Source organism: Heteronotia binoei, chromosome 21, assembly GCF_032191835.1.
Source record: "Heteronotia binoei isolate CCM8104 ecotype False Entrance Well chromosome 21, APGP_CSIRO_Hbin_v1, whole genome shotgun sequence".
In the NCBI taxonomy this organism is placed as follows: Eukaryota; Metazoa; Chordata; class Lepidosauria; order Squamata; family Gekkonidae; genus Heteronotia; species Heteronotia binoei.
In genome coordinates this window covers 11,858,527-11,870,940 of record NC_083243.1, presented here as the reverse complement: position 1 = coordinate 11,870,940, position 12,414 = coordinate 11,858,527, and the positions used below count along the sequence as shown (strand labels likewise).

The following is a 12,414-nucleotide window of genomic DNA, read 5'->3' as shown; positions in this document are numbered from 1 at the left end:
CACAACAACCTGTGAGGTAGATTAGGGTGACTGACCCAGTCACCTGGCAAGTTTCATGGCTGAGCAAGAGTTTGAACTTGAATCTCTCAAGTACTAGCCTGATGCCCTATACACTACAACGCACTAGATCTTTTCCGGCACCGAAATACAAAAAAAGCAATGCTGACCATCAAGCACAAATTTCAGCATCCGACTTTTCAGTCGGAATTTTGATTCTGGAATACCGAACCTGCCTCCCCGGGAGCACGTACATTAAAAAAGACACCCTACACTACCTGTCCATCCTAACACTTGAAGTAAAGCTACAAGTTCGTCCAATTTAGCTTTCACGTTCTTTTGTGTTTTCGATCCAAAAGGCTTTTCCAGGAACGGTGCGCGTCTGGCCGGTCCCACGTCAAACCTCCTGAATTTCAACACAGTGGCGCGTCACAAAGTCAGTTTGGTACGTCCTGCTTCTTGATTCCTCCCTTCTTTTTCCTCAGGTCCCAAAGTTCTTTCCTCAGGTGCTTTACGGCTTCCAAAATACTGTCTTGCTGGGGATCGTCAGCTGCCTCCTCCACGTAAAGGTGGAAGTGCTTGATGGTGTCCAACAGCAATTCTTCCGGGTCCTCCCCTTCCGGGTTAAGGCGCAACATCCTCTCACACGCGATTGCATAATTTTTATGCCAATTCGACGGGTGTGTTCTGTGTGCGCTTACGATTTCCTTGTACAGCTGCGACAATTGAGAAGGGTTTGGTTATAAAGCCATTTACAAAAGCATTTACTTAAAAACAAAAAAAAATCTAAGTTTTATTTAAAATTCACAAAACTAAACGTAAAAAACAGAATATCCAATTGCAGGAGCAAGTCTATATATCAGGGGTAGCCAACGGTGGCTCTCCACATGTTCTTTGCCTACAACTCCCATCAGCCCCAGCCAGCATGGCCAATGGCTGGGGCTGATGGGAGTTGTAGGCAAAAAAAACATCTAGAGAGCTACTGTTGGCCATCCCTGCTAAATATCAAGCATTTCATACAGTAAATACAAAAACATCTTTACATAAAACAAACAATTTAGGTCAGGGGTGTCGAACTCATTTGTTATGAGGGTCGGATTTGACATAAATGAGACCTTTTCGGGCCAGGGCATGTGTATCATAAAATGTAACGCCAGGTAGCGGACATATAAACTTTATAAAGGGCACCGACACACAATTAAATATATATATTTTTAACTTAAAATAAAACATGCTTAAAATATTAGCACACTTGCAATATTTATCAGTCTCTGGTAAATGTCACCTCTTGCTATGAATTATCGCATCAAAAAACTGCAGACAATATCTGTGCTGTACTAGTCGTGAATATGTGCTGTTCGGGTGTGCACATCTGTAAGTTGTAAACCTACATTTGATTCATTGACATTCGTCACAGACATCTCATGGTCAATGCTTTGAGCCTAAGACCCAGAGGAACATGAAGCAGCTGGGCACTGTGAGCTTTTGTACAGAAGTTGCTTCACGCACTAGTCAAGAACATGTGAAGGCACTATGGCACAGACTGAGGGCTATGTGCTGGTCTACAAAACTATAATTTCCCCCAGAAAAATGACTACAATTAAAAAAAAATACTTCCCCCCAAAAAACAACTACAAGAACAGAGAGAGCCATGTACAGTGGTCAGTGTCAGACTACTATCTGGGAAGTCTAAATTCAAGACCCCCAATCAAAGGAAAATGTGAAAGAAAAATTAAGGAAAATCTGATGGGTAAACCTGGGGTGGAACACGCTCTCAGCCTAATGCTGATATTTCTCTTCTAAATAGTTCACATGCTTTCCTATTGAGCAAGACTGGAGGGCATGAGTACAGTGAAAAAGAGGAGGGGAACCCAGTTACACCCACAACAAGCCCAACAAAACTCTCTCTGAAGCAAGGCAAAAAGCTCATACCTTGCTAGTATTAAAAGCACTCTTTGTAGCTCTCCTGATGGTGGGGATTGGCAAAGGAAGCTCTGGGTCTTTCTTTCCTTCCCCAGGGCAGGAGAAGGGGGAGGAGCCTCAGCCATGTATTAGAAGGAAGAGATGCTTGTCTCAGTAGCTCTGCAGGGTGATTAATTGAGCCTGGCAAACTTAGTCACCCAGCAGAGGTATAGAGCCAAGCTCCCTCACTGGCTGAGGCTGCTCCTCCCTCCTCCTCCCTTTGGGAAAAGGGAGCGGGGGAGAGGGAAAAGCTGCTTTGCTGCTCTGGCTTATCCGGGGAGAAACACAAAATGGCGACCGAAAAATGCAGGCAAAGGAAAATGAAGCAGAAGACAGCCAGTTGCTGGAGGGCCTGATTGGAGCCCTCTGCTGGCCTGATCCGGCCCATGGACTGTATGTTTGACACCCCTGATCTAGGTGTTAAACATCAATAATAAATGAAATCTAAATATTTTCCAGGCAAACAACAATCCACACTTTTTTGAGAAGCAACGTACTTAAAAAAGGGAGACAATTTCTCCTCAAAATCAGCTTTCTATAAAGGATTTTCATCTATTAACAACTGTGTCGCTAGTTTTATCGGATATCAACAAATCCCACATCTTGTGAAACCGACTTCGAATTTTAGGCGCTCTATTTTTCTTCCAAATTTGTGCTATCGCTGTTTTTGCTGCTAAAAATAAAATTTCAACCATACTCAATTTAGTCATTTTTTAATTGCCCCAATAATTTAACAAAACTGACTCAACTGCGCTTGGAACTATGCTCCCAATAATTCTATTTGTAATATTTAAAATACTATTCCAAAATTCTTTAATCGGTTGACAAGCCCACAAGCAAAAGCATTTACATGCAATAAAAGCAAAACAAAAAAAGTGAATGCTTGATGCACAAAGTATCTGTAAAGTATCTTGAAAATTCCCCCCCTCAAAAGGGGAGGGGATACAGGAGAGAGGGGGGGAAAGGGAGGAGGCCAGGAAGATTAAGCTAAGAGAGTAAGAAAATGAGAAAAGCAAATGAAGAGAGAGAAGAAAACAGAGAGTTTGGGGCAGAGGGAAGCCTGAAGCTGCATATTTGATATCAAATAACCAAACAGTTAAAATCCTCAAGTTGAAATAGTACTGTGTACAATTCTGGTCACCACACCTCAAAAAATATATTATAGCACTGGAAAATGTGCAGAAAAGGACAACTAGAATGACTAAAGGGTTGGAACACTTTCCTTATGAAGGAAGGTTGAAACACTTGGGGCTCTTTAGCTTGGAGAAAGGTCGACTGCGGGGTGACATGACAGAGGTTTACAAGATTATGCATGGGATAGAGAAGGTAGAGAAAGAAGGACTTTTCTCCCTTTCCCCCAGTACAAGAACTTGTGGGCATTCAATGAAATTGCTGAACAGTCGTGTTAGAACGGATAAAAGGAAGTACTTCTTCACCCAAAGAGTGATTAACACATGGAGTTCACTGCCACAGGAGGTGGTGATGGCTGCAAGCATAGACGGCTTCAAGAAGGGACTGAATAAACATCTGGAACAGAGGTCCACTGTGGCTATTAGCCACAGCGTATTGTTGGAACTCTCTGTCTGGAGCAGTGATGCTCTGTATTCTTGATGCTTGCAGGGCGGGGGAGGGGCAACAGTGGGAGGGCTTCTAGTGTCCTGGCCCCACTGATGAACCTCCTGATGGCACCTGGGTTTTTGGCCACTGTGTGACACAGAGTGTTGGACTGGATGGGCCATTGGCCTGATTCAACATGGCATCTCTTATGTGCTTATGTGTGACACAGAGTGTTGGACTGGATGGGCCATTGGCCTGATTCAACATGGCTTCTCTTATGTTCTTATGTGTGACACAGTGTTGGACTGGATGGGCCATTGGCCTGATTCAACATGGCTTCTCTTATGTTCTTATGTGTGGCACAGAGTGTTGGACTGGATGGGCCACTGACCTGATCCAACATGGCTTCTCTTATGTTCTTATATGTGACACAGCGTGCTGGACTGGATGGGCCATTGGCCTGATCCAACATGGCTTCTCTTATGTTCTTATGTGTGACACAGAGTGTTGGACTGGATGGGCCATTGGCCTGACCCAACAGGGCTTCTCTTATGTTCTTATGTGTGACACAGAGTGTTGGACTGGATGGGCCACTGGCCTGATCCAACAGGGCTTCTCTTATGTTCTTATGTGTGACACAGAGTGTTGGACTGGATGGGCCATTGGCCTGATCCAACATGGCTTCTCTTATGTGCTTATGGAAATATTTCTCAAAGTTGATCAGACTGGCATCAAAATGTACACGCCGCTTGATGGACTGCCCTCCCCCCAAACACACATGCCAGGAGCCATGGTAGGCCACAAAGGAAGGAAAAGGCCTGCATGGCTGAGGTCTCTGTGTGCCATCAAGTCACTTCCCACTTATGGTGACCCTATGAATTAGCCCCAGAATGTCCTCCAAAACAGGGCATCCAATGAAGCAGATGGGCAGTAGATTGAGGACTGAAAAAAGGAAATGCTACTATTATACAGGAAGCAAGTGAACTGCAGAATTCACTGCCAGATGTTGTAGTGATGGCCGCAGGAATAAACAGCTTTAATGGGGATTAGATAGATTAATGGAAGATAATTCTATCCATGGCTACTAGCCATGGTGACTGAGAGGAACTTCCACATTCAGAGGCACTAATCCTCTGAATCCCAGAGCCAGGAGACAACCTTGGGGGAAGGTCTTGGTCCTTCTGCCCTGTTGCTGGCCCTCCAGAGGCCACTCTGTAAGACAGGATGCTGGACTAGGTGGAACACTGGTCTGATCCAGCAGGGCTCTTCTGATGTTCTTATGAAGGCCTCAGCCTCTATGCCCTGTTGTTGGCCCTCCAAAGGAACTGGCTGGCCACTGTGTGAGACAGGATGCTGGACTAGATGGACCACTGGTCTGATCCAGCAGGGCTCTTCTGATGTTCTTATGAAGGCCTCAGCCTCTATGCCCATTGTTGGATTCCCAGAGGAACCGGCTGGCCACTGTGTGAGACAGGATGCTGGACTAGATGGACCACTGGTCTGATCCAGCAGGGCTCTTCTGATGTTCTTATGAAGGCCTCAGCCTCTATGCCCATTGTTGGATTTCCAGAGGAACCGGCTGGCCACTGTGTGAGACAGGATGCTGGACTAGATGGACCACTGGTCTGATCCAGCAGGGCTCGTCTGATGTTCTTATGAAGGCCTCAGCCTCTATGCCCGTTGTTGGATTCCCAGAGGAAGCGGCTGGCCGCTGTTGTGAGACAGGATGCTGGACTAGATGGACCACTGGTCCAATCTAGCAAGGCTCTTCACATGCTCTTATTAAGAGAAGGCCTCAGGTTCTGTGCCCTGTTGTTGGCCCTCCATAGCAACTGGCTGGCCACTGTGAGACAGGATGCTGGACTAGGCAGACTATTGGTCTGATACAGCAGGGCCTCTTATGTCGATGCGAAGGCCTCAGGCTCTATGCCATACTGTTGGCCATCTCTTCAGAAGAACTGGTTGGTCATTGTGTGATGTCTCACTCCACTGACTGATTTCTGCTGTCTGATCCACCTTCAGCCTCAGTGGAAAAGGCCGGGCTATCAGTCAAGTTGAAGCCTGACAATAAAATCACTTACCTTGTACGACAGGGTATATAGTTGTGCTTTGACATCCCTGGCTAAGGACGGCGTTTCCGCAAGGCCGAACAGGAAGAAGGCGGTTTTCATCCTGGTTAAGTAGAAATAGTTTGTTACTATGGTCACTCTGACAATGATTTAAATAGCAACTGCTGTCCAGCAAAGGAGAACTCAACACCTTTATTCAGAAGGTAGCCATGTTGGTCCACAGTAGAAGAGCTGGATTCGAATCCGGCAGCACAGAGACCAACAGGGTATAAGCTTTTAAGAGTCAATCAGTACCTGATGAAGAGAGAGCTTTGACTCTCAAAAGCTTACAGCCCCAAAATCTCGTTGGTCTCCAAGGTGCTAATGGACTTGAACCTAACTCTTGAGGATTTATTTATGGGTTTGCCGAGCAAGATCTGTGTCAAGTAGACGGATTCAACAAGGAGTCAACGTTGATACAAAGACTTCATTTATCGATTAACCGTTACTGTGGCTCAAGACGATAGCTTGGGTGGAATGAAACCAATACATTGATACAGTAGTTATAAGATACACTTCAAAGACATTCCTACTGGGGGGGGGGGTAGTGAGGGAACATTCACACATAACTACAAAGATACATTCCCAGGCCAGCTATCACACCGCTTGGCCTTGCTTTCCCTGGAAGGCTTCCACTCCCTCACACCACTGTCTGGGAAGGAGCAAATTACTTGATTCGCAACAATTGCCAGTCATAAAGGAGAGAAGGGGTCATTACAGGGAAATAAACTAGCAGCGTTTGGTCCAGGATGATTGTACCCAGGCCTGCTCTGACAGGCTGGACCCATCCGCCTTTGAGCAGAATCAGTCTGTCTTGACAATCTGATTCCCAGTAGCACCTTAAGGAGCAACAAGTGTTCCAGAGTATGCCCACAGGGCTACTCAAGTAAAATCGGAACTGACCAACCTCGGAGCGATCGATCCATCTTTTTGTCCTGCCTTTCCTTCGAGGAGGTCAAGCCATTCCCCCCTTTAGCCTTCACACCAACCCTCAGAGTTAGGTTAGGCTAATAAATAGCGCCCAGGCAGCTTCACAGCCCTGTGGGGATTTGAATCCAGGACTCTGAGCCTCCGGCTCACCATACCATATCATTGCCAGTGTTTCCTCCAAGCTGAGTTAGCTTGAGCTAGCTCGCAGATTCTTTCGCCTTCGGCTCGCACGTTTTTGTCTTCGCTCGGGGAGGATGACCCCAGAGCGCAGTCATTTATGCAGGAGCTCACAACTTTAATACCAGTGGCTCACAAAGTAGACGTTTTGCTCACAAGACTCTGCAGCTTAGAGGGAACATCGCTTATTACCCATAATGTGTTTCTTTGTTTGGAGAATGTATTTATTTTATTAAAATAAACTTTTTGGAGAGGGGGGGAGAAAACACCATACCACACTAATTGTCAATCTGTTGAAGGAGAAGAAGGAGGAGGAGACTGGATTAATACCCCGCCCTTCACTACCCAAAGGGGTATCAGAACAGCTTACAATCTCCTCTCCTTTCCCCTCTCCACAACAGACACCCTATGAGCTGAGAGAGCTCTCCCAGAACTGCCCATGAGCAGAACCGCTCTGCAAGAACTTGTGACTGAATCAAGATTTTTGTGATTATACTGTATAGTTTTAATGTATAATGGAAAATTTTAAGGTTTTTAGGTTTTAAATGCTTGATTTTAAATGTATTAATTTGTTCCGATTGTATTGTTTTATTGTTTGTTGTAAGCCGCCCTGAGCCACTTGTGGGAAGGGCGGGATATAAGTTACGGAATAAATAAATAAATAAAGGTCACATCAACAGGTGCATGCGGAGGAGTGCATGCGGAGGACTGGTTGTCCTAGGTAAGAGTCCAAGCACTTAACCACGACACCAAACTGGCTCTCTTAACAAGGTTACCATGATCATTTGCCTTTCCACTGCAGCCCAGCAAAATGTATTTGCATAGCTGAATTCGCACACATGCCATCTTCCCTCCCATGCTGGACTCCAGCTGTGCGCATGAGGCTGGGGCAGCGCGGGGGGTGGGGGTGGTTGATTCTCACCTGGCTTGCCACATCTCTTCATTTGCTACAGCTTCCCACGTAGATGAATCAAACCTTTAAAAAAGAAGAAGCAGAAGATGAAGATATTGGATTTACATCCCGCCCTCCACTCCGAAGAGTCTCAGAGCGACTCACAATCTCCTTTACCTTCCTCCCCCACAACAGAAACCCTGTGAGGTAGATGAAGATATTGGATTTCTATCCCGCCCTCCACTCCGAAGAGTCTCAGAGCGGCTCACAATCTCCTTTACCTTCCTCCCCCACAACAGACACCCTGTGGGGTAGATGAAGATATTGGATTTATATCCCGCCCTCCACTCCGAAGAGTCTCCGAGCGACTCACAATCTCCTTTACCTTCCTCCCCCACAACAGACACCCTGTGAGGTAGATGAAGATATTGGATTTATATCCCGCCCTCCACTCCGAAGAGTATCAGAGCAGCTCACAATCTCCTTTACCTTCCTCCCCCACAACAGACACCCGGTGAGGTAGATGAAGATATTGGATTTATATCCCGCCCTCCACTCCGAAGAGTCTCCGAGCGGCCTACAATCTCCTTTCCCTTCCTCCCCCACAACAGACACCCTGTGAGGTAGATGAAGATATTGGATTATATCCCGCCCTCCACTCCGAAGAGTCTCAAAGCAGCTCACAATCTCCTTTACCTTCCTCCCCCACAACAGACACCCTGTGGGGTAGATGAAGATATTGGATTTATATACCGCCCTCCACTCCGAAGAATTCAGAGCGGCCTACAATCTTCTTTCTCTTCCTCCCCCACAACAGACACCCTGTGAGGTAGATGAAGATATTGGATTTATATCCCGCCCTCCACTCTGAAGAGTCTCAGAGCAGCTCCTTTACCTTCCCCTCCCCCACAACAGACACCCTGTGAGGTAGATGAAGATATTGGATTTATATCCTGCCCTCCGAAGAGTCTCAGAGCGGCTCACAATCTCCTTTACCTTCCTCCCCCACAACAGACACCCTGTGAGGTAGATGAAGATATTGGATTTATATCCCGCCCTCCACTCCGAAGAGTCTCAGAGCAGCCTACAATCTCCTTTCCCTTCCTCCCCCACAACAGACACCCTGTGAGGTAGATGAAGATATTGGATTTATATCCCGCCCTCCACTCCGAAGAGTCTCAGAGCAGCTCACAATCTCCTTTACCTTCCCCTCCCCCACAGCAGACACCCTGTGAGGTAGATGAAGATATTGGATTTATATCCTGCCCTCCACTCCGAAGAGTCTCAGAGCGGCTCACAATCCCCTTTCCCTTCCTCCCCCACAACAGACACCCTGTGAGGTAGATGAAGATATTGGATTTATATCCCGCCCTCCACTCCAAAGAGTCTCAGAGCGGCTCACAATCTCCTTTCCCTTCCTCTCCCAGAACAGACACCCTGTGAGGTAGATGAAGATATTGGATTTATATCCTGCCCTCCACTCCGAAGAGTCTCAGAGTGGCTCACAATCTCCTTTTTTACTGTGTCGCTTTCTAATTCTGTAACACACCTTTGAATTGCTACAAGAAAGGCCATCTATAAATAAGTGAATAAGATGAATAAACAAAGCAAAAGGAGCCAAAAGCTTTACGGGAAGGCAAAATAAAGCATCACCAAGAAGCACAACATGGCTGGATTCGAGTCCACCAAAGAGAAGAAGATTTATATAAGGGTGTTAAATTCATTTGTTACGAGGGGCAGATCTGACATAATGAGACCTTGTTGAGCTGGGCCGAGTGTGTCATAAAACGTAATGCCAGGTAGCAGAGATATACACTTCATAAAGGACACAAACAAACACAAGGAAAGATTTTTTTTTTTTTTTTAAAAACTAAAATAAAACATGCTCAAAGTATTGGCACTCTTGCAACACTGTGGTCAGTATCAAAGTTAGCTCTCCCTCCCCCACCCCTTCTTCCCCAAGGGAGGAGCCTCAGCCAATAGAGAAAAGAGAGGCTTTGCTCCGTAGCTCCTGTAGAAATCCTGGCAAAGCAACTGTAACATAGAAAGAAGCAAGCGAGAGGGAGAAGGAAGCAGACTTGCTCAGGGGCCTGATAGGAGCCTTCCGGGCGCCTGATCCACCCCTTGGGCCGCATGTTTGATATCCCTGTGCTAAAACAATCCAATGGATGAACTTCAGACCTGGTATTTCCGCCAGCCGTAAACAGGCCTATGCGAATGCACCTGCAATGGTTTCCAGAGGGTTCTACTGGATTTGTCACTGGCACAATGCACATGGATTTCCCCCACATCATTCCTTTCCCTCTGCAACCTTTTCTGGTCCTTTTGTGAATTCTCCATGAGCCGAACAGGGAAGAGGAGGGAGATTTCATCTGACTCTCCCTCTGCAGCCCCCTGACTCACGTAGTTCCTAAGACCACCCCCCACCCCCACCATGGGTCCTGTGACTGCAAGCATGGTCTTTCCAGGGGTCAAAAGAGACAGACGGTGAAGGTGAAAATCCCTGGTTAGCAGCACCTCCTGCTGGTGGTAGTTTGGATACATCCTAGCAATTGAGAATAACGTTTCCATCGCTGCCAGCAGGGGGTGCTCACTCCAGCCTCTATCGACATGACCGCGCCCACAAAAGTGACCTCAGCATCTAACAAAGGCACACTATCTTCCCCCAAAAATGTATCAGTCCTTCCATGAGAGCCAGTTTGGTGTAGTGGTTAAGTGTGTGGACTCTTATCTGGGAGAACCGGGTTTGATTCCCCACTCCTCCGCTTGCAGCTGCTGGAATGGCCTGGGGTCAGCCAGGAGTTGTCCTTGAAAGGGCAGCTTCTCTCAGAGCTCTCTCAGCCCCACCCACCTCACAGGTATTTATATATTTAAATTTATATCTCTGCTACCTAATTAAAATAGATCTACTTACATGGCCCAGCCCAACGCGGCTCGGCCCAACCAGACATGGCCTGGGCCAACAAAGTCTCATTTATGTCAGATCTGGCCCTCATAACAAATCGAGTTTGATGGTAATGCTGTCGAGTCAGTTCTACTTTTGCACCTTCTCAAGATGCCTCCAGCCCATTCCAGGCTAAAGCTAAGCCCCCTCCCTTTGTCCCCACCAGAACCCATAAGAACATAAGAGAAGCCATGTTAGATCAGGCCAATGGCCCATCCAGTCCAACATTCTGTGTCACACAGCGGCCAAATATATATATATATATATATATATATATATATATATATATATATATATACACACACACACACACACACACACACACACACACACACACACTGTGGCTAATAGCCACTGATGGACCTCTGCTCCATATTTTTATCTAACCCCTTCTTGAAGGTGGCTATGCTTGTGGATGCCACCACCTCCTGTGGCAGTGAATTCCACATGTTAATCACCCTTTGGGTAAAGAAGGACTTCCTTTTATCCGTTTTAACCTGTCTGCTCAGCAATTTCATCGAATGCCCACGAGTTCTTGTATTGTGAGAAAGGGAGAAAAGTACTTCTTTCTCTACTTTCTCCATCCCATGCATTATCTTGTAAACTTCTATCATGTCACCCCTCAGTCGACGTTTCTCCAAGCTAAAGAGCCCTAAGCGTTTCAACCTTTCTTCATAGGGAAGGTGTTCCAGCCCTTTAATCATTTTAGTTGCCCTTTTCTGAACTTTCTCCAATGCTATAATATCCTTTTTGAGGTGCGGCGACCAGAACTGCACACAGTACTCCAAATGAGACCGCACCATCGATTTATACAGAGGCATTATGATACTGGCTGATTTGTTTTCAATTCCCTTCCTAATAATTCCCAGCATGGCGTTGGCCTTTTTTATTGCAAACGCACACTGTCTTGACATTTTCAGTGAATTATCTACCATGACCCCAAGATCTCTCTCTTGGTCTGTCTCTGCCAGTTCACACCCCATCAACTTGTATTTGTAGCTGGGATTCTTGGCCCCAATGTGCATTACTTTGCACTTGGCCACATTGAACCGCATCTGCCACGTTGACGCCCACTCACCCAGCCTCAACAGATCCCTTTGGAGTTCCTCACAATCCTCTCTGGTTCTCACCACCCTGAACAATTTAGTGTCATCCGCAAATTTGGCCACTTCACTGCTCACTCCCAACTCTAAATCATTTATGAACAAGTTAAAGAGGATGGGACCCAGTACCGAGCCCTGCGGCACCCCACTGCTTACCGTCCTCCACTGCGAAGACTGCCCATTTATACTCACTCTCTGCTTCCTATTACTCAGCCAGTTTTTGATCCACAAGAGGACCTGTCCTTTTACTCCATGACTCTCAAGCTTTCTAAGGAGCCTTTGATGAGGAACTTTATCAAAAGCTTTCTGGAAGTCAAGGTAAACAACATCTATCGGGTCTCCTTTGTCCACATGTTTGTTCACCCCCTCAAAGAAATGTAACAGGTTAGTGAGGCAAGATCTTCCCTTGCAGAACCCATGCTGAGTCTTCCTCAATAACCCGTGTTCATCAATGTGCCTACTCATTCTGTCCTTGATAATGGTTTCTACCAACTTTCCCGGTATTGAAGTTAGACTGACTGGCCTGTAATTTCCCGGATCTCCTCTGGAACCCTTTTTAAAGATGGGGGTGACATTTGCTACCTTCCAGTCCTCAGGAATGGAGGCAGATTTCAATGAAAGATTACAGATTTTTGTTAGAAGATCCACAAGTTCAACTTTGAGTTCTTTCAGAACTCTCGGATGTATGCCATCCGGACCCGGTGACTTATTAGTTTTTAATTTGTCTATCAGTTGTAGGACCTC

The 12,414-nt window shown here is 46.3% G+C and overlaps 1 protein-coding gene across 1 annotated transcript in view; it reads right to left on the bottom strand.

Annotated features, from left to right (window-relative positions):
• Window positions 1–416: 416 nt before the first annotated feature.
• The window catches only part of TMEM260 (transmembrane protein 260), a 95,748-nt gene continuing 83,750 nt past the window's right edge, over window positions 417–12,414 (bottom strand). The window contains exons 14-16 of the mRNA XM_060261836.1: window positions 7,654–7,707; window positions 5,598–5,688; window positions 417–713 (exon numbers count right to left, since the gene is read on the bottom strand). Of these exons, the coding sequence (XP_060117819.1) occupies window positions 435–713; window positions 5,598–5,688; window positions 7,654–7,707 (424 nt within the window). The 3' untranslated portion in view covers window positions 417–434. The remainder of the gene's footprint in view (window positions 714–5,597; window positions 5,689–7,653; window positions 7,708–12,414) is intronic.